The sequence below is a fragment of the Euprymna scolopes genome, chromosome 31 (assembly GCF_053919585.1).
Source record: "Euprymna scolopes isolate OS-2025 chromosome 31, ASM5391958v1, whole genome shotgun sequence".
Taxonomy (NCBI): domain Eukaryota; kingdom Metazoa; phylum Mollusca; class Cephalopoda; order Sepiida; family Sepiolidae; genus Euprymna; species Euprymna scolopes.
In genome coordinates, this window is record NC_136512.1 from 30703774 (window position 1) to 30727282 (window position 23509).

The following is a 23509-nucleotide window of genomic DNA, read 5'->3' on the forward strand; positions in this document are numbered from 1 at the left end:
AGATGTGATACAGCAAAACAGTACTGTATATGGATGACATATGTATGTCTTCAGAATGTGAGAGAATATATAATTATTTCCACAGTCAGACAACATTGCTGCTTACAAGAGCCACTGCTGGTTTGTTGGCTGTCATGGCTCTTGTGATCTGCGATGTTGTTTGGCTGTGGAAATATATATATATATATATATATATATGAACAGAGCAGGTATATTATATATATATATATATATATATATATATATATGAACAGAGCAGGTATATTATATATATATATATATATATATATATATATATATATGAACAGAGCAGGTATATTATATATATATATCAACAAAGCAGGTATATTATATATATATATATATGAACAGAGCAGGTATATTATATATATATATATATATATATATATATATATATATATATATATATGAACAGAGCAGGTATATTATATATATATATATATATATATATATATATATATATATATGAATATTTTTTGGGAGGTACAGAATTTAATAATGGCTAAATACAGACCAATCAACATAATGATTTTAAAAAATGAAAATAAAGGTTAGCTAACCAGGTTTTGTTCCTTGCTCAACAGAGCTAAATCGAGGAAAATACGATTAAAAAAAAAAAAAAGGTCATGAATATGGCGGGGGGGGGGGGGAAACGAAAATTAAACGGGGGAAAAATTACATAGAGACTAAATTTAATCCTAAAAGATTTTCTTTTTTCTTGCAAAGAGAAGGTCTCAAAGACTTAATAAAAATAGTCTCTAGAATTTTCAAATGAAGGTGAGTGCGACTTACTCAAGATCGTAAACATGTCAGCACTGAAATTCGTGGCACACGCATGGTTATTTACAAGGTGGTTGCAAATCGCAGAACCATACGTATTATTCAGGACATCCGAGGGTGAAAAATTTGCATAATGAATCTTTGCTGGTACGTGTTGTTTCAAACAGAAATCTAATGTTTGCGATGTTTGCCCAACATAGTGCACTGCAACTACATTTAAATAAATAAATAATAGAATTATTATGGTGGGGATGGGGGGGGAAGAACATCTTTGCAAATGGACGGCAACATAGGTGTAGTTGAAAAAACAACACGCGGGTTCAATGCAAAATAACACCGTTGCAAAGACAAAGAAATTTGCTTAGCAAATCGGTCGCTGATGTTACCTAGCCAAGGTAGACGTAGGTACACAGGACATCCACTAACTATGATTTCTTTAGGTTTGTAAAAATTGGGAACTTTCTTATTAATAGTAGTTTCAACAATATCTAAGGAGTAACCATTGTTACAAAGGGTCTTAGTAATAAATTTGAACTCGTCATCCAGATTAACTTTAGAACAAATCATCAAGGCCCTATGTGCTAAAGTCTTAATTAAATTGTATTTTTAATTTGTAGGGTAAAAAGAGTCCCAACGTGTATAGAGACCGGTAAAGGTTGGTTTACGATAAACAGAAGTAAGAAAACCTGAGGATGTCTTAGACACAAGAACAACAAAAAACGGGAGAGTTTTTTTTTTTTTTTTTTACATGGAGTTCACCACTTATCAAGGCCCAATGGCCACTCAGGGGTAAGGGTTATTGTGTGTACAGTAATCAAAGGGATAGTGTAGCAATAGTATTGGAGAAATTGTGAGGTGTCATTACTTAGGGTAGAATTCGTTTCCTTGTCTACCATAAACTTAAGGGCTGGAGGAACGTTATTGAGGGACACAAAAAAAGCATCTGCATTTGTCTCGTCAAATAAGCAAAAAGTGTCATCAACGTAATGAAAATAAATGTCTGATTTGCAGAAATCAGACAATAGACCCTGTTCATGAAAACCCACAAAGATATTAGCCAACGCTGGTCCCAATGGGGAACCTATGACTACACCATCTGTCTGTCTGTACATAATATCGTTAAAACTGAATTCTACCGACATGGTGACGGATTTCATCAATTCTACAAAAATATTTTCTGGAATTGGGGGAGTTGGAAGTTTACTTCGATATAAAGCGTCAACACAAATATTAATAGTTTCTAACAATGGGATGCAAGTAAAGACTAGAAATATCAAAACAACACATAAATTTGTCTGAATAAGTATAATTTTGCATAAAGTCAGCAAAGCTAAGTTTTTAATGCAAAATGAACTATAACGTTTCAAAACGGGTTCTAAAATACTTGTCAACCATTTTGTTAACTTAAAGCTGAATGTGTGTGCGTGTGTGTGTGTTTGTCTGGTCACAAATAGGCTCCTATATGGTTGACTATTTTAAAAAACTGATTGCATATAATGATAGAAGATGTATCAAGACACAGGAATTGGTGTGTTTGATCAGGCAGAACGGTAGTTCATTAAAATTGTGGGGTCTGCGTTCACGCCTGGTCCACAAAGTATGGAAATAAAAAATTAAAAAATTAAAAAAAAACGTTCACAAGTGTTTTTGATATAGATGTACATAAGAATATTTGATAAGTATGTTTTAACTTAAATAGGGATGGTATAATAACATTGTGGGGTCTGCGTTCACACCTGGCCTCCATAGAATGGAAATAGACACAAACTTTAATAAAGATCTTTCATATCTATCTGCGTAAGTATACTTTGATAATTATGTTTCAGTTTGAAGAAATATGGTATACTAAAATTATGGGGTGTTCGTTTGCACCTGACCTCCATAGAATGGAAATATGTCACAAAGTTTAACACGGTTTTTTAATATAGATCCACAGAATATTGTGATAAGTGTTTCAGTGTGAACAGGTATGGTATAATAAATGATGGGGTTTATCTATTTTATTTTTACTTTCATCATATTTTGCTTTGGTTTTGATACCCCCAAATTCGAAGCTATCTCTTTACAACCCTTCCTTTCATAACCTATCATACTTTCATAAATCAGAGTCCATTTTCTGTAGGCTGTTTTTGAACCGAGTCAACGACGGGTACTTTTGCTAGTATAATATAAAGCTGAACGTCTGTATGTGTGTCTGGTCACAAATAGGCTCCTATATGGTTGACTATTATAGAAAACTGATTACATATAATGATAGAAGATGTATCGAGACACAGGAATGGGTATGTTTGATCTGGCATAATGATGATTCATTAAAATTGTGTGGTCTGCGTACGCACCTGGTCCACAAAGTATGGAAATAAAAAATTTAAAAATTAAAAAAAAAACGTTTGCAAGTGTTTTAGATATAGATGTACATAAGAATACTTTGATAAGTATGTTTTAACTTAAATAGGGATGGTATAATAAAATTGTAGGGTCTGCGTTCGCACCTGGCCTCCATAGAATGGAAATAGGCACAAACTTTAATAAAGACTTTTCATATCTATCTGCGTAAGTATACTTTGATAATTATGTTTCAGTTTGAAGAAATATGGTATAATAAAATTATGGGGTGTTCGTTCGCACCTGACCTCCATAGAATGGAAATATGTCACAAAGTTTAACAAGGTTTTTTAATATAGATCCACAGAATATTGTGATAAATGTTTCAGTGTGAACAGGTATGGTATAATAAATGATGGGGTTTATCTATTTTATTTTTACTTTCATCATATTTTGCTTTGGTTTTGATACCCCCAAATTCGAAGCTATCTCTTTACAACCCTTCCTTTTCATAACCTATCATACTTTCATAAATCAGAATCCATTTTCCGTAGACCGTTTTTGAACCCAGTCAACGATGGATACTTTTGCTAATATATATATATATATATATATATATATAAAAAGTTTGTTTATAAGACTCACACTTCTGCTGTAGATACTGATGATGATGACAAATTTCACACATTATTTTACAAATAAATGGATGTAGGAATTAGACAAAAACAAAAATCCAATTGATCAGTATTAAAAACGCCTGGACTTTTTTTTTTATTTTAAATAAAAAGTTTGTTTATTTAAAAGAAAAAAATCTGCAGGCGTTTTTAATACTCATCTGATTCGTATGTCCATTTATTTGTAAAATAATCTTTGAAATTTGTCATCATCATCATTATCTTCAGCAGAAGTGTGAGTCTTATAAACAAACTTTTTATTGTATATGCGTATATGTGTGCCTTTATGTGTGTATGTTTGCATGTGTGTGTACATGCATTTGTATGCTTGCATGCATCTGTATGTATGCATGTATGTGTTCATGCATATGTTTATTTCCATGTATATGTGGAGTGGAGAGGGCTCCCATAAGCCATGGTGAAGGCAACCCCTCTAGGAGAAGTAAATCTCTGATTTAAAAAAAAAAAACATAAAGCAGGAGACCAGTACCCGCATTAAGCTGGTCTGCAGTTTGACTTGTTGCTGACTATCTTGCTTTTGCTTGTTGCTGGATCTCAACATTTTGAACCGAAAGAGAGATGTAGGTGTCATACAAAGCTAAAACTCTGTAACATCATCTTTATATAGATACTCCCTCAGACATTTGTCTATAAAAAATAGTCCTGTGGCAATGGAAAAGCTGTGATGCATGTACTCCTGAAATGCTGGAAGCATGTAATAATTGATCTGCCATCATTATATGTATCTATGCATGTATGTATGCATGTATGTACGTATGTATATTGGGTATGCGGGTATACCTACTACCTCAGGGAGATGAACACCTCTGCCTTGCATAGTTTCAGGTCACCCTTGGGCAAGGTGTAGTACCTGTTAGCCTCCCTCTCAAGTTCTGGAGGGCTACTATATTGTGAGAACTAGGGATATATATATACATATGCATGTTTGTTTGCTTATGTGTATGTGTATGTATATGTCCAGCTGCCGGAGAGGTTAAAACTCCGTGATAATAAAACATGCACACTATGCCACTGCTCAGTCATCTCACTATTTCAGTTTGTCACTGTGCAACCAGTGGTAGGGTGCGGAAGAGTACAATATGTGTAGCACGAGCATGTTGTATCGCGATCGTTATGTGCAGATATCTTTCGAAGAAAAAAAACAAAAAACTAAAAGTCCTATGGCGATATGTGAGTGGCGACGTGCACAGGCTTAGCGAGCTGGAAGTACATAGCTGCAAATCTGCACATAGGCGGCCAGTGATTTATCTAACATCATCGACTAAATCGCTTACAGGGTGTGAGCAACTTCGGTGGATGATCTGGCAGCTGAGCAGTCTTTTCTAGGGATACACTGCTCAGCCATGAATTTGGGAAGGGTCTAGAAAAGGTGACCTAAAAATTGCCTACCCTTTTATTAGCTGGTCAGTTTCCTGCGGTCGGCGGCTGCTCTATATTTGCAGGAGAGACAAGATAAAGTTGAAGAAGAATAATAAACAAGGAAAATCAAAATTTTATCAAGAGAGGAATAACCTAACTGTTGCAAGAGAGCTTGCTAGGTACAGGATAGACATTGCGGCATTGTCTGAAACACGATTGAGTGGTGAGGATCAATTGGTGGAAGTGGGCTCGGGATACACCTTCTTTTGGAAAGGAAAACCATCGGGGCTGAGACGAGAAGGTGGAATTGGCTTTGCAGTGCGTTCTAATTTGGTGAAGAGGATTGAACAGCCAATCTGTGTAAGTGACAGAATTATGATGATGTGCTTCCCTCTTGCACACAGTAGGTATATGACAATTTTATCTGTGTATGCCCCTACTATGGGTCATGATGAAGACAACATCACGGCCTTTTACCGAGATCTCAGTTGTACCATTTCCTCTATTCCTTTATCTGAGAAGATCTTACTCATGGGTGATCTAAATGCAAGGTTTGGAAGGATCATCACACCTGGGACTCACTCGGCCGGTTTGGTGTAGGTAGGGTCAACATTAATGGTCTGCATCTTCTCCATCTATGCACTCAGTTTGACCTTGCTATCTGTAACACTTTCTTCAGCCACAAAGAGGTCCATAGGTTTACCTGGACCCATCCTCGTTCAAAACAAGGTCACTTGATCGATTACATTATTTTCAGGAAGGCAGATTTTTGGGACGTCTGTAGTCCACGTGTTATGCGTGGAGCTGAATGCGGCACAGATCACTTTTTGGTACGCGGGAAGTTGAAAATCTGTATAAGGAGGAAGTGTAGGTTGGGTGGTGTTGGGTGGCGAGTTGATGTGTCCAGGCTGGTTGATCCAAGTGTACGTGAAAAGCTTCGATCCGTAGTTAATTCTGCTGATTTTGATGGGTCATGGGCACATTTTAAAAATACAATCTATGAAATAAGTGTGGATGTTCTTGGCTTCCGCAAATCTAAACATCAGGATTGGTTTGATGATAATGATTCTGAAATTACTCAACTCTTAAGTGCTAAAAATGAGTTGCACCATAAGATGTTGTCTGCCTCTCATGGAGGTCGAGAGTCCCTCCAACAGTCACTTAAAGCAAACAAGGGTATTCTCCAAAAGCGACTACGCCAAATGAAGAATCAGTAGTGGGCTAAACTCGCCAACCAAATCCAGATGGCTTTTGATTGTAAAGACCTCAAACGCATGTACCATTTGCTTAAAAAAGCTTTTTGTCCTCAAACACTATCTACATCTTCCCTACTCTCAAGTGATGGAATTGCCCTTATAAAGGATCCTAACAAGATTCTCCTTCGTTGGACCGAGCATTATTCTGATCTCTTTGACAACCCCTCTAATGTTGATGAGGACGTCATCAATGAATTTTTATCACAACAGAAGCTTATCCATGAAATGTCTGTGTTCCCATCTGAGACTGAAATTAGAGATGCAATCAAGGAAGTGAACGTTGGGAGGGCTCCAATGCTTGATGGTATTCCTGTGAAAGTCCTCTTACATGGGGGTGATAAACTTGTTCATGAAATTCTTCATCTTATCACTGATGTCTGGAAGAGTGTTCCCGTCCATCAGGATTGGGTTGATGCAATTCTTATATCACTGTACAAGGGAAAGGAGCCCAGGACCGACTGTGGAAGTTATCGTGGGATAAGTTTGTTGGAAGCAGTTGGCAAAGTATTTTCCAGAGTTTTACTCAATAGATTGTTAAAGTATATTTGTCCATCCGTCATTCCAGAAAGCCAAAGTGGCTTTCGTCCGAGCAGAGGAAGCATGGACATGATCTTCTCTGCTCGGCAGTTGCAGGAGAAATGTACTGAACACCGTGTTCTGCTTTATCAGGATTTTGTTGATTTGACTAAGGATTTTGATACAGTGAACAGAAGTGCCCTATGGATAATTCTAGAGAAGTTGGGATGCCCACCTCAATTTCTATGATTACTCAGGGAGCTCCACACTAATATGAACTTCAACGGATGCCTGTCGGAACCCATATCGGTTGACAATGGTATGAAGCAGGGCAATATCCTAGCACCTACACTTTTTTCAATTTATTTTGCAACTATGTTATTGTATGCCTTTAGGAAATGTTCTCTAGCCTTTCAGAATCACATTGTCGTTTTCATGCTTCTACAAGGACCTTTCAACACCTGGTTTGTGAATTGCTTTATGCGGATGACGCCGATCTCATGCCCCATGGTGAGAGGGATATGCAGGGTATCATGGATCTGTTTTCTAGGGCCTGTGCATCTTTTGGGCTTACTTTTAGTCTTAAGAAGACTAAGGTCATGTTCACACCTCCACCCGGTAGTTTGTATGTGGAACCAAATATTTTTGTCAACAACCAGAGACTTGCTGTGGTTGACACATTTGTGTATTTGGGTAGTACTCTCGCCAGAGATGGAACCCTGGATGCTGAGGTCAACTATAAGGTACATCATGCGACTAAGGCTTTTGGTGGCTTAGAGAAGCGAGTATGGTCTGACAGGGGTATAACTATTCATACAAAGGTCAGTGTCTATAAATCTTGTACTTTACCATCCCTGCTTTACGCTTCTGAGGCCTGGACAACTTATGGTAGACACATAAAAGTCATGGAGAGAGTGTACCAGAAATTCTTGAGACACATTCTGGGCATCAGGTAAAGCACTTTTACATCTGATGTGGATGTTCTCATGCGGGCTGATGTACCTTGTATCGAGAAGTTGATTATACGCAACCAGATGAGGTGGGCTGGATATCTGACAAGGATGGACGACGATAGATTGCCAAAGCGCCTGTTCTATGGTGAAATTACACCAGGAAAGCGTCCACAACATAAACCGAGGAAACGCTTTAAGAGTAACATCAAAGATAATCTTAAAGCTCTTGGTATTGACGTGTTCAGTTGGGAAAGTGCTTTCAATGACCGTAAAAAGTGGCGCTCTTTGGTCTATCATGGCTGTGATAGTTTTGAGAAGAAAAAATATGACCATGAAAAAATGAAGCGTGATATCCGGAAGAAAGATCTGTCAGATATATCAGGTCTGTCGGAGGATTTCATGCAGAACCACACCTGTGATTTATGCAGTAAAATGACTTTATCCGGAGCTGGCCTGGCTAGCCACAAGCGTTCACATGGAGATCAATCTTTCATTGATGGGGAAAACTTTGCAGGGTACAGATGTTCTGTTTGCTCTGTGGTCTGTAAATCGAATGGAGGCCTCAAGCGTCATATGAGCGTCCACAGTAGAGCAGCACTAGTTGGCATCCCTCAATCTCAGTTTAAGTGTGACCTTTGCAATAGACTGTGTAAGAGCAGGGCTGGTCTGAAGAGCCACCTTGTTCCCACAGAAAATAGGAATTGATGGATCATGATCACATCTCCACATGTATATATGTGTGTGTGTGTATAAGTGTATATATGTGCATATAATTAAAAAAAATTTTTTTTTTTAAATACATGAAAATAATTGAGTAATCAATAATAAAGCAAGGGAAAGTTGGTATTCTTCTGTCAAGAAGTGACAATCACCATGTATGTATATGTGTATGTATGTATGTATGTATATATGTGTGTGTGTATATATGTTTATGTGTGTATGTATATATGCATATATATGTTATTTTTATCACTTATAAATTTAGATTTGTTGTTTCGTTTTTTTTTAAATGATAAATAATAATAAAAATAAATAAAATGTTATATACGTCCAAACAAATGATGGGCGACTTTCTAAATAAACAAAAATGAGCTTCGAGGCGAAGCTACTATTTAACCGTATTTATCACTTAAAAAAATAACAACAACAAATCTAAATTTATAAGCAATAAAAATAAACAATAAAGTCATCTAGGAGTTTGTGGCGTAACGGTTAACGCGCCGGACTGTGGTAAACATGGCCTGGAGTTCAATTCCTAGAAACAGTCAAACTACGCTGATGAGAGGTAGTTACCTTGAAACACGTGTGTATGTAGGTTACTGTTTTAAAAATAATAAAAATATTTCAAATGTTATATACGTCCAAACAAATGATGGGCGACTTTCTAAGTATATAAAAAATGAGCTTCGAGGCGAAGCGACTATTTAACCATATTTATCATTAAAAAAAAACAACAACAAATATATATATATATATATATATATATATATATATATATACTAGCAGGAAGATCTGACCTTGGCCATGATGTAATAAATGTTTTACACTCCCATATTTTTTATTGTCATCAAAATCTGTGAAATTGCCCATTTTTCAATCAAATTGATTGATTGCCTGCTCTAGTTAGGGATTCATCATGGTGCACCAGGAGGAAGCTTCACATGTATCCCCACACTGACTAAGACCACAATGCAGTGTAGTCCACATTGCACTGTAGAGAACCTACTATTGATTTTATAAAATTATTTTTGTATATAATGGCAGGAATGAAAGTTTAAAATGCAAAAGTCAAGTATCATGGTTTAATTGTGCTCTAAACAGAAACATTCATTTTGAACGCACCCCTGTTATATCAAAGAACCTACTGTTGATATTATATGCTGGACCTTTCTACTTGTGTGCTAATAAAACTTCTCAAATGCACTAGTGGTGTTTGTAGGGGAAAAGAAGTTTAAGTGAAATCAAATTTCTCTGCCCCAAGCAAAAAAAAAAAAAAAAAAAAAAAAAAAGGAATAAAACAAAACGACACCTCCTTCTCGTTTAAAATGCACCGCATTTATTTTTCAACAAAAATAACAAGATGAACAAGCAAAGGTCCGATCGGTAAGAGTTCTTGAGAAATCATTATGATTTGAATGTTCAAAGTAGGTGAAAAATCCTCCGTGGAATTATTAAGATTAAAAGGTCATGTTAGATGAAATTTCTTCGTTAAATTAATAAGGTTAAAAGGTGAAAATCTTCTGGGAAAATTATGTCCTTATTTCAAGGTTTGTGTTTTAACTGGCGAAGTTCGTCTTATTCAAAAGTCCCATGAGGAAAGTAGTGCATAGTTATGAATTCCTATAGAAAATATACAGAATGGATGCGTGTGTGCATAACTGTGATTTTTGGGTGCCCGCATGGCGTGTGTAATTATGGTTTCGACAGATTTGAAAACAACGATGCGATGAAAACGAGAGGCATGTTTTCGTGTCACGTCATAGCGAAAAGAGAAGAAAGAAAGGCGAAAAAAGGGGAAGAAAAAATGTTTGTTGCGTTTAAATACTTTTTGAACCGGCTCCAGCACAAGATTGCTGCTGCTGGTATGTGTTTTTTTGGAAAAGCGTTAAAAATACAATCTTCTAAATTTTCTCATTGGTCGCTTGTATCACGTGGTACTGTCTTCAACTACGTCCGCCAGAAATATGTCCATTTTACTTTTGTTGTTATAAGAAAAGCGTGTAGGCGTATTTGAAATTATGTCGTTACTGGAAGAACTTCTTTTTTTGTGTGCAAATGTGCGGGGAAATTAAAATTAATAAACGTTCGCTTATTTGTGCGCGAGCATGTGTGTGTGTGTGTGTATGTGTGTGTGTGTATGTGTGTGTGTGTGTGTGTGTGTGTTGTGTATGTGTGTGGCAGCACAGATTGTAAAAGGTGTTAACTTTGGTCAAAATCGCCTGTTTCTTCTTTCATCTGATTTTTCGATTATCGATACTTATCAAACACATTCCGATACAAAACCAAAAAACACTGCCAGATGCATAAAGTACATTTATGTGAAATTTCATAAAAATCGATCCATCCGTAACGGAGTCCATTAGGCGGGCGGGCGCGCACGCGCGCGCACGCGCGCACACACACACACACACACACACACACACACACACACACACACACAATGTCTCTCTCTCTCTCCACACACACATACGCACACATTAGTACCTTTATATAATATATATATATTATATATATATATTATATATATATATATATATATATATATATATATATATATATATATATATATATATATATATATATATTATATATATTATATATATTATATATATTATATATATATATTATATATATATTATATATATATGAGAGAACTTATTTTTTCAATAATATTAACAATTTTTATCATTTTATTTATTGCAAATTGAAATATTTTGTATTAAAAATATAATTTACTTTTTATTTAGGATATATAGTTTTTTTTTTTATCAAATATGATCCGTATAAATTGAAATATAAATAATTAAAAAAAACATAAAATCGACTTCCGGTTACAAGCTTTTGATGTTTTGAAAATAAATATTATCAACTTCCGGTGACGCATGCGCACTGAGATCGAAAATGGTTGTCCAGGTTAGACACCTGTTTCGCATAATTTGACAATCTGGTCGTTAATTTTAACGAAAAAAAAAAAAAAAAAAAAGCAAGCAAAGATATAATTTAACACAACCTTGTCATAATGAAACTGCTCGTAGCCCTAACCTGCATGTTTGCGTTTTCCTTAGCTAAGGAATACAATTTTCAGATGCCTCCAAGCGGAGTACTGTCGTCATCTATTAAATTGCAAAAACGATATTCGGTTTCGTCACAACATCAACAACATGGTAGTTCGGTCGCGGATCGGAATAACGTCCAAGCCTTCCATAGAGGACCTGTTAAGGACAACACAGGCGACACAGGACCTTCTGGGGATACCAAGGGTAATCGACAGACGTGTTACTACGATATGAACGCTACAGTTATTATTAGAACCAACAGGTCTTTGGCCGCCGGGGCGAAATTTGTAAAATATGTCCAAGCTCGAAATAGCGTCGAGTGTGCAAGGCAATGTTGTGACACACCCCCTTGTAATCAAGCCATTTTTGAAAATAAGGTAAATTTAATTTTTTTATAATCGCCATATTTTTTTTGTAAATCTCTTGTTCTAATCTCGTGTTAGCTTAAAAAGAATGCAAATAAATAAATAAATAAATAAATAAATAACCTCGTACTATATAAAACCTGTTATATACGTTGTCCGGTGGTGGTGATTGGTGCTCGTAATTCCTTCTTACTTTCATTTTTGTCGGTCTTTTCGTTTAGTAAGTATGCAGAGTACGGATCGTGCTGAAATATCAAGGTTATTATTTAGAAACCCATTCGTAATGTGAAGAGCAGAGGCTTAAAAAAAAACGGTGCTATGCAGTGGAGTGCAGAGTGCACTGATGTTATTCTGCTATTTTTAAAATTAGTATTTTCAAGTTAAATTCAAGTTGGTACTTATACACTTATGTTACCGTGCTAAAATAATAACGTTATTATTTAAAAAGTCATTCTTAATATGGGGAGAGGGGGATTTTTTTGTAATTATTCGGTACTTTCACCAAACAATTAAAAAAAAAAAAAAAAAAAGATAGGCCTACTTATGCATTATTAGGTAAATTTTTACTTTCCACTATACTCACCTTAAAAATTACTGCCTTCAGGTATGCTAAAAACGAACATCGCATTTAAATTTGCCGCAAACAAGTATTTTTCCGGATATTAAGCAAATTAATTCCTTATGTTATCAGTGGTAGCCATTTTTGTACGTGCAAGCGCGCTCATATTTTTGGACGGTGCGAAGTAAATAAAAATTTACATACCCGGAAGTCTTTTTTTACTTCCATTTTTGATGGTTTTCTTTTTCGGTGCCAGTCCAAAATTCAACCTTAAAAATAAAAATAAACGGGAAAATGTTTATGATGTACGTACTCATCACGGAACAAAAATGTCATATTCCAAAATTCACGTGAATTGATCAAGAAATTTGTTTATGTAGAGAAGTAGCGGTTACAAAGCTGATGTTGATCTCTGTTTATGTAAGGGGAAGGTAACCAGTGATGAATTTTAAATACAACAGAGCGAGATAGTTTTCGCGTCCTCATAAAATTTGATTTTTAGTTAAAAATAAAACTACTTGACCAATTTACGTGATTTTTGGAATATGGCATTTTCGTTCTATGAAGAGTACGTACATTATAAAAACTTCTGTATGTTTTTAAAAGAAATTGAATTCTGGATTGCAGCCTCCCCCCTTTTTTTTTCTTTTTTTAATAGAATTCTGAAAGATTATATTTAACTAGCAGGCCACTCGGCGTTGCCCAATCGTAAAATTTGCATAAATATTAATTTTAATTAATGCAGAATTCTTATTTAAATAGAAATACCTTAGGTATCAAACGTAACGTTAAATTCCTTAAAAAAATAAAAAATAATGTAAATAAAAAAAAGAGAAACTGAAACATGTGCATGCAAGTATTGTTTTTTTTTCTAAACAATTCGCTTCTTCTTGTAAGTAAAAAAATAAATAAATAAATAAAATAAAATACTCGAGCTGAGATCGAAACCAAAACCTAAAAATTGAGTCAAGTACGATAACCATTAGGCCAGCTTGACTCGTATAAAAAAGTGTTTTCAAACATTTATTCTTAATATATAGAATGTAGATTCAAGCATGCGCATTCGTGAAACAGTTGACAGATAAAAAAACCCGATAACTTCCCCCTCCCCTCCCCACATACAAATTTTTCAATTTTGACCCCTTAGCCGTTCTTTTTCTCCCAGATGAAAACCGATAAAGTTTTTCCACATATATGAATACCCTCTATACCTAATTTCAAGTCTGTTGATCAAAATTCGTTGAGTATATAGGTTGAGAGTTGTCACACACACACATTCTCGCTTTTATAGATTACTACACCTTTTGGTTCGATAAATGATTAATTAAATCGCTTTGCCACAAAACTGTAACCCATTTTGTTAAAGTAATAAATGTTTTTATTTCTAATGTAAATGGCTTTCAATTTTAGGATATTGTTTTGACAATAGTCAACAAAAAGGGGTGAAAAATAAGCATACAACAAATAGATGTTACCAAAAACAAGTTATGCGGTACTAGTGCACTTATTGATCCGTGCTGAAATAATATTTAGAAAGCCATTCTTAAATAGGGGAGGGTAGGGTGTTTTGTATCTATTCTGTACTTTAACCTTACAATTTAATAAAAACATATAAAACTTTAATGAAACTTGAAAATACTATTAAAAAAAATAGCGCGGATCAATAAGTGCTTTAACACCAGTTATTTTTTTACCCACCTGGATAAGATTTTTTTTGTGATAACTTATATTTTAAAGCGTTATTTGGGTGCTTATGCACTTATTGTACCGCAATAGTTTTTAAATGGTATTGTCAAGTTAAATTCAAGTTTTACAATTTTTTTATTTTTTTATTGTTAAGTGAAAGTACGAAATAGCTGCAAAACATTCTCCTCCTTATTGTAAAAATGGGTTTCTAAATGATAACATTATTTCAGCGCGGTACAATAAGTGCATAAGTACCCCTTTTGTACTCTGTTTGCATGTTTTATGTGACGAGCATGCGCAAAAGTGCACAAAAAGTATGAATTGTACGTGCCTGCGTCGGGGAGCGAACCTGGGACCGTTAGATTACAAAGAAAAACGTTTGTGAGCGATACTCGCATTACCACGACAATTGGGTTCGTCCGACGGCTATAAAAAGTCAAGGCGAAACAAAGATTGTGAGTCGTTTCTTTTTTGCTTTTTGGTCGGTCGACGGTTGAAAAGAACTTGCTTGTGAAGAGTGCGACGTTTGCGAAAAGAAAAAAGTCGAAAGAACTGATTCGTTCAACTTTGAAAAGAATTTCTGGCGTGTATATCGCTTAACACAAATTACTCAGCTTTCTCCTCCCTCGTGCTGCGACAAGCTATCTCGGTTATTATGGCTTTTGATCCAAAACTTATACCTATATTTGATGGCAGTGAATCTGGACAGTCAATAGTAGAGTGGTTGGAAAAAGCTGAACTAATATGTTAGCTAAGTCGCGTAAAGCACATTGAATGTATAATTCCAATGCGTTTGTCAGGCGGCACCTTTGCAGTGTACCAGCAATTAAGTGAGGAAAAGCGGGCCGATTTTGGGTGTATAAAGAAAACCCTGTATACAGCGTTTGCTTTGGATCCGATTGCTGCATGGAAGCAGTTTGCAGCTCATTGTCTCCAACCAGGTGAAACAGTCAACGTCTTTTTGGCGGAGCTGTGCAGGCTAGCAGTCCTGTTTGGCGGCGTATCGGATCAATGCCTGCAATGTGCATTTATTGCTGGTTTGCCGGAACATGCGGAAAACTTGTTGCGGGCATCATCCCAGATGGATAACTTGCATCTATCTCATGTGCTGGCGCGCTCGTGCTATTTTAATGACGAACCCAACAGTTCTAGAGTAAGCTGGATTAGCTGCACGATCGACACCAGTTAACCCCAAGGAGACAGTTCACGGAGGTGTTACAAGTGTAATGGACTGAATTATAGGGCAAGCAATTGCCTATTGGATAGTGCAACAGGAGGAGATGTTGGGGTCAGACCTGGAAATCCTATTACGTGTTATCAATGTCGGTGGTGAGGGCACATTGCTCGATTTTGTCTGGGAAACAAGCAAAGGGGCGAGAAGTGACCGCCAATCTCATTCCCCAAACTGGTGTAAATGGCGCCTTGCCAATTGTCACGGTTCTCATCAATGGACTACCACGCACAGCTCTGGTGGATATGGGATGCACACAGTCACTGGTCCGCAAGTCATGTTGCAAGGAATGGATGAGGAAAGTAACCCCAATGCTCACAGTAGATGGAAGCACACTAAGCTGCTGTGGAGTAGGAATGGTGCAGGTTGACCTTGATGCAACTCGGAGCATTAGCATAGAAGTCCTAGTTGTGGATGGATACTTACTGGGATTTGATTTATTGCTTGGACTCGATGTAATCAAGCGACTGGGAGGAGTAGCTGTGTCTAGCACAGGAGAGGTGACCTTTCCACATTTTAGCAAGGCCAATTTTGCTGCTATCACTATTACCGAGCCTACCTTCTCTGCCAAATATGACCAAGATACTCAGAAATAGACTTGCAGCGCCAACACCGATTCGTGATGAATATGATCGGGAATTGCAGATGTGGATTGATATTGTTACTACCATATCCCGAGGATGGACTTGGCCCTCCAAAAGGTCTAATCCCTCTCATGGCTGTTGTGCAGGCGAATAAACAGAAAGTGCGTCCCATTATGGATTATCGGGAGCTAAATGAATACGTGGATGTGCATTCTGCGAACACGGATGTTTGCTTACAAAAATTGAGGGAATGGCGACAACAGGGACCAAACATTGCAGTGCTGAACCTACGCCAAGCCTATTTACAAGTGCATGTTGACAAATCTCTGTGGCCGTTCCAAACAGTAAAAATTAAGGGACAGCGATATTGTCTTACCCGCCTCCGATTCGGGCTGAATGTTGCCCCTCTAATAATGCGGGCCATTGTTAATACCATCCTCAGTCAGGATAAGAATATAAATGAGGCTACGTCCTCGTATATTGATGACATTTTTGTGAATGAAAGCATATGTTCGGCAACCCGTGTAAAGGAACATTTGGAGAAGTTTGGCCTGGAAAGCAAGAACCCAAAGATTATGAGTCCTTTCTTTTTTTATTTTGGTCGGTCGACGGTTGAAAAGAATTTGCTTGTGAAGAGTGCGATGTTTGCGAGAAGACAGAAGTTGAAAGAACTGATTCGTTCAACTTTGAAAAGAATTTCTGACGTGTATATCGCTTAACACAAATTACTCAGCTTTCTCCTCCCCCGTGCTATATTTTAAAATATAAATACAGAAATTGAAAATTATACCTTTCTAAGTAAATACAAGAAGGAAGTATTAAAACTATCGGCCGACTGTTCAAAGCAAACATTTGGCTCTTAAGGAAGACCATCACTCCCTCTTACTGCTCTCAAATAGATGGTAATCTTTGCACTCCAATTTATTCCACGTAGACACTGGTCTTTTAGCTAGACCAACATGGGTAGTTCAAAGCACACCAAGTTAAGCACATCTATCTATCCGTGTTGTGTCTAACCTCTATATGCAAATCTAATCCTACCTTTCATTTCTTTGCTTTGTATTTTCTTACATATCTAAGTACTTATTAATATCCTATTCATTTATTTTAAAACAAATTAATTACTAAAATAGATTGGTTTTTCTCACAGTACTTCATAGATACACAATTTCTTAATTTTAGAGGAGAATATATCTCCAATCCTACACTTATTTATTTAGAATAGAGCAAAACTTTAAAGTAAGATATTCAATTTTTTTATCCATGCAGGGGTGTAGAAACAAAGTGCATGGTTACCTCTCTGATGGACCCATAGCTCTTGTTAGGTCATCCATCTAGAAGGAGGAGAACTCTGATATTAAAACTTGGGTGGGAGGCCTCCTCCGTCATGGTTGACAACCTTCCTAAAGTTGGTGACTCGAACAGATTCCCCAGTTTGCAAACCTAAATTGCTTAATGAGTAGATAGGCTCTGCCTATCACCGGCTTTCACACTCCTTTGTCTATTAGCCAGGTGCAGAGGTATAATACCTGGGACTCATCAGAGCCACTCTGTGCTTGGCCTTGTTTCCTGACTAGGACATTGAATGCCGTTCCCCTATTCCTTATTCTCAATTTCTTCTTTTTCTCTCAGAAACTGAGCAAATTGGGTTTGCTTGCATGCTACTTGTGCTCACTCAGCTGGTTTGGGCCGGTCTTGTCTGACAGGTTGAGGGTATCTGATTGACAGTTTGTCTGGCTGCTATTTCCAACTGACAGTACATGAGCCCTAACTCTTTGGTAGCACTTAGAGCGGCTGCTCTATCATCAGTTGTATCATATCGAGATAGTTGTAGTGCTATATCGCGCATGGAAAGGGACCCTGCTGCTATCTCTGGTGAGCTTTCACGAGGTCACAACTTTCTAGGCAAGACTCAGCTAATAGACCACTATGTGTGTATACTTGGCGTCAAAACTGGCCCACTTAGCTGAACACTCTTCCCCTAATCTGAAATTAAACAAAAACGCAATGAATTGACAACCCAAACAAATATCATGATCAAACCAGACAACCATCACAACAAAACCAATTCGCCTCTTCGCTTGAGGCTTGCTTTCACAAATATCCGTGAGCTTAGAAGTAATCTAGATGATGTAGAGTCTTACCTCTTGATAAACTCCCCAGATATCTTAGCATTAAGTGAAACAAACTTACATTCCTCAATCCTCTCTAACTACTTTAACGTGACAAGATACCTCCCTCTCTGCTATAAGGACTCTGATAGATATATGTACGGGCTTGGAGTCTATATTCGTAGCACCCTCCCTTTAACTAGAGAGAAATGTCTTGAATTGGATGACCAGGCTTTTATGTGCTTTCGACTAGCCTTTCATCACTGTGTTAGTTACTTATATTTTCTCTACTGTTTTTCCTAAAGTCAAGATTGTACCCTAATCGATCATGTCTCTGATAGTATAGATTCAGCACTCTCTTTAGATAGTAACGCCCAAATACATGTGTTTGGTGACTTTAATGTCCACCATAAAAATTGGTTTGGTTTCTCAGGTTACACAGATGCAGCTGGATGCTCTACTTATAGCTTCTCTATAGCCCATTCCTTCATACAGACAGTAATGCTCTCAACCTGCCTACCAGATGGTGAATCCAAAGAGGCTTCACTTCTAGACCTATTCCTCACCACAGTACCCGAGGATTGTGTGACTAATGCCCACAGTTCACTTGGAAACACAGACCACCTAATGGTATCAATTGACATCACACTTAAATCCCAATCCAAGGTGAGGAGCTATTGCTCAAAACAACAAGGTACTACTAACAGGCTGACTGATGTAGAAATCACCTCTTCTCATGTTGGTGATATTATAAAAAAAACTTAGACACTTTCAAGAAGTGTGGGCTTGATCTCATCCCTGCATTACTAATTAAGTAATGCTCAGCTGAACTAGCCTCCGCACTTTCCAAACTCTACAATAAATGCCTTGCTGAATCTTGCTTCCCTAATAGCTGGAAGATGACCTCTGTCGTACCAATGTACAAAAATTCTGATGAAAGGGGTCCTGGATATGACCTTAAACTATATCCGATGGTGAGGCCCCAGCTTGCGGGCTTTGGGGAGTGTGGAGCCACCTTTTAATTGCCATTGCTCCCAGGTCCATTCTGACCCAAAGTGGTAGTACCTGTTAGGGTCCCAACTATGGGTTAAATAGAAACCGACTTAAAAAAACAAATGTATTCTATTAAAAAATTTTTCTTCTGAATCACTGGATTCACCATTAAATAACCTGAAACGGGTTGATATGCGGTTAAACAAAAACAACCAATTTGATGAAAGGACTGACCCTCTCGATTATTGCCCCTATCAGTCTCCTTCGCTAAAATCTTTGAGACCTTAATTAAGCACTAGTCCATCACCTCAAAAAGCAAATCTCTCTGATAAACAGTATGGATTTAGGCAATGTCGTTCTATTGCAGATAGTTTAAGAGTCATCTTTGAAAGCATATACCATGTACTGGATAAGGCGGGTGAAACCAGGGTTCTAGCTTTTGATATATCCAAGGCCTTTGACAAAGTCTGGCACAAAGGGCTGCTAATGAAAATTTAATCCTATGGTATAACAATGTATACTAAATATAATTAGATCATGCTTAGACAATCGGATCATACATTGAAGCAGCATGGCATTAATGCGGTAGTGCCTCAGGGGTCAATCCTTGGACCACTATTATTCCTGATATTCATAAACAACCTCCCTGATAATACAATGCTCTATAACATGCATGAGGCAAGAACAGATGTACATAAATCTAATACAATGGCAGAATCGTTAGAAAATAACTTCCAGACCTTAGTGGAATGGGGCCGCAAATAGATGGTAACATTTAATGCTAGTAAGACTAAGTTGGCCTCCTTTAACAATTAAAAGACGCCTCTCCAACCGCCTATATCCATGACAAATAATACCCGACCTGAGAATTCTTCCTTCAAACTCCTCGGCCTAACATTTGAGAGTAATATGAACTGGAACAAATACATTGAAACATTGTGAAAACTGCTGCAAAGAAGATAGGCTAGAAGACCACTCACACCCGAGAGTATCTTGTACCTCTACAAGGTCACCATTCGTCCATGCATGGAGTATTGTTGTCACACTGGGCTGGTGCATCTATCACTAACCTCTCCCTCTTGGATAGGGTCCAAAAAGAGTTTTCAATCTAATGTCTCACTTTGTCTACTAAGCTCCAACCCCTGTCCCATCACTGCAATGTATCTCTGTGCCTGTTTTACAAATATTTTAATGGAATGTACTCTGATGAATTTGTTGCACTTGTGCTCCCTTAACATACATATTCCCAACAAACCTGCTTAGCAACAAAATCTCACCCCTTCATTTATGAGGTCCCTAAATGTCAGAAAGCTTTCTAATCTGTTTTTTTCCCTCAAACAGCTAGACATTGGAATTCCCTTCCTGCTTCTTGCTTCCCTAACTGTACTGATATGTAGAAGTTTAATGTAATGTAAAACATCTTGTAAATCTTTTCTCGGTATTACCCCAAATAGTAGCCCCCCCCCTTTTTTTTTTACAAGGTGGTCACCACTTATCAAGGTCCGGAAGCCACTCATGGATAAGGGTTATTGTAAGTACAGTACGTTAGTGTGGATATTTTAGAGTGTCTACTTAAGGGGGCGGTTCATCAGGAATCTGTTTACGTTGGACTTGAAGACATCCAAGTTGTAGTCAGGAGGGAAGCAGGCAGACGGAACAGAGTTCCACAGGTGTGCAGTTCTAAGAAAAAAGCTTTGTTCATGGAATCTACGTTTTGATTTAGGCATAAATAAAGAGTGGGGAAAGTTTTTGACAGTGGATTCAGCTAGACGGGTGTTTTTTGTAAAAGATTGGCGAGGGGAGGGGCAGAGATTAGAGTTCAGACGAGCACCTGCCATGGAAATAACGATAAAACAAAGATAGGCTTGCAACGTCTCTTCTGTGGGAGAGAGGTTGCAGGGAAGAGAAAAGGGCATCCCCCACTAAGCCACGAAGTCTATTTTGTACTCTGTCAAGGCAGGATAGGCTGTTTTTAGCAGCTCCTGCCTGCCCAGATATGGCAGCAGTATTCCATTGGACGTACTTGGCTTTTATATAGATAGAGAATTTCATCAAGTGGTGAAATGCCTTGTTAGGGGTGAATGTAAGGGGAAAAACAATCAACAAAAACAAAGATAGCAGTCTCGTTTACAACCATGTCAAACCTTGATAATCGCTCAGAAATCGAAAATTAAACAAAATACTGGTATAACATTACATTTTAGCATGGTTGGTGACATTTACCGTGGCCACCCATTTACTGGATGCGTTTCTACCAGATTGCATGCATGATCGCCAAAAAAAGGGGGGGGGCGGTCAAGTCTATCCGGTGTAAACATGTGTCAACCTCGAGCTATTTCTAAAACTTCAAACGAAGAAAGAGACAATGCGTTTCATTTCGTTTCTTGAATATTTACTTATCACTTTGTTTTTGCTGGGGATGGGGCATTCTACAGGATGTCAAACATTCTCATTAGTTTAATTACTCCAACCGAGGGATCTTTTTAAGATACTAACCGTCCCTTTAAATGCAATTGTTTGTATTTCTCTTGCACTTGGTTCACCAGGTATATTCGCCAGATAGTTTTTTTTAAATACTTTTTCATTAACCCGGTTGCTCCTAGAATGATGGAGATCTTAAGATTCCAGTTTCTTTTTATGTCATAAATAAGTCCTTGGTATTTTGTCATTTTCTCCCTCTCAGCTCTGTCAAGGCCAGCATCATTAGAGACGATTACTTCAACTAGGGTTGCTACTTTCTTCCTCTTGTCCCATATCACTGTTAGGCTTAATAGCCCCGTTTTTTAAGTATGCACTGTAGAAATTTCGTAGTCCGTGGATGGTGTATGACTTATTTCCAATTATTTACTAGTGTGTATGTGCATTTTTCCAATTCCTACCCTCTGATGAGAAGGAAAGTATTTCTTCGAAACTCTGCGGATTAAGGACTATTCACTTATTTAGTGTTTCCTTTTCAAATTAAATATGTTTTTAACTCTTTTTCAAAGTGTTTTTTAACATGTTTTCTTAACTATTTGCTCTTAACTGTGTTTTATTCACCGTTTCCGACTAGCTTCTAATAATTTAATTAAAATAATTTATCTGAAATATAAAAATATGGATTTTTTTTTTTGTTTACGTGCCTCCCCAACGAGGGCAGAGTTAGACATAAGGTCGGTTTTAGTGTGTGTGTTGGGGGGGGGGGCAGCCCCCCCCAAAAAAAACGGGCTCTCTGGTCAGTAATAAAAATGAAAAACGTATCAGTCATGAAGGATTTCTCTTCCATTAACCGAGAGCAAAGAAGTGTAATGCAGTGTGCACTAATGCAGCATCTGAAGAACAGATACTACATTTTGATCCTGGCACGATTTTTTTTTTTACTAGACTGTAAATACGTAATGGATTGTTGGATTATAAAAAATTTTGGTACTTGTGCAGAGAAGTTACTGTGCTGAAATAATAACGTTATTATTTAGAAACTCATTCTTAACATGGGGAGAGGAGGGTATTTTTTTTTTTTGCAAGTTTTCTGTATACTTCCACCTAACATGGCCCTGTCGGTGGGGCATTAGAATACACCGACTACCCCCCTGCAGAGGGTAAAAGTCCCTCAATGGGGGTCCTGGATATGACCTTAAACTATATCCAGTGATGAGGCCCCAGCTTGTGGGCTTTGGGGAGTGTGGAGCCACCCTTTAATTACCATTGCTCCCAGGTCCACTCTGACCCGGAGTGGTAGTACCTGTTAGGGTTCCAACTATGGGTTAAATAGAAACCGACTTGAAAACAACAAATATATTCTATTAAAGTTTTTGTTCAAAATCTTTGGATTCGGCATTAAATAACCCGAAAAGGGTTGATATGCCGTAAAACAAAAACAACCAACCAACCAACCAATCCACCTAACAATTTAATAATAAAAAAATGATATTGTAAAATTTACATTTAGCTTAAAAATACTATTAAAAAAAAATAGCACGGTAACTTCTCTGCATAAGCACCGAAAATTTAATTAAATCACTTAACTTGCACGATTTTATGTTTATCATGCTTATCAATCCCCATGTCTATTCATATTAATTTCGTAAAATCTGGTAATAGGTTATAATAGATGTAAAGCGACTACACAAAATGAAACTCTAGTTCTTGAAATGAAAAAAGTTTTTTTAGTGATCGTTGCGCGTTGCGTTGTACATTTTTTTTTTTTTTTTTTTTTTTGTAAATTGTGGGTTTTTATGTAATTAAAATTCAATCAACAATAAAATAGTTAAGAAAATGTCCTTGTGCAAATGCTAGAAAAAATCAGTGTGCAAATGCTAG

General features: G+C 37.1%; 1 protein-coding gene across 1 annotated transcript in view; it reads left to right on the forward strand.

The window, feature by feature from the left end:
* Positions 1 to 11489: 11489 nt before the first annotated feature.
* Positions 11490 to 23509, forward strand: part of LOC145255671 (uncharacterized) — a 144379-nt gene continuing 132359 nt past the window's right edge. Inside the window, exon 1 of the mRNA XM_080114232.1 lies at positions 11490 to 12058. Coding sequence (XP_079970358.1) covers positions 11645 to 12058 — 414 coding nt within the window. The 5' untranslated portion in view covers positions 11490 to 11644. The remainder of the gene's footprint in view (positions 12059 to 23509) is intronic.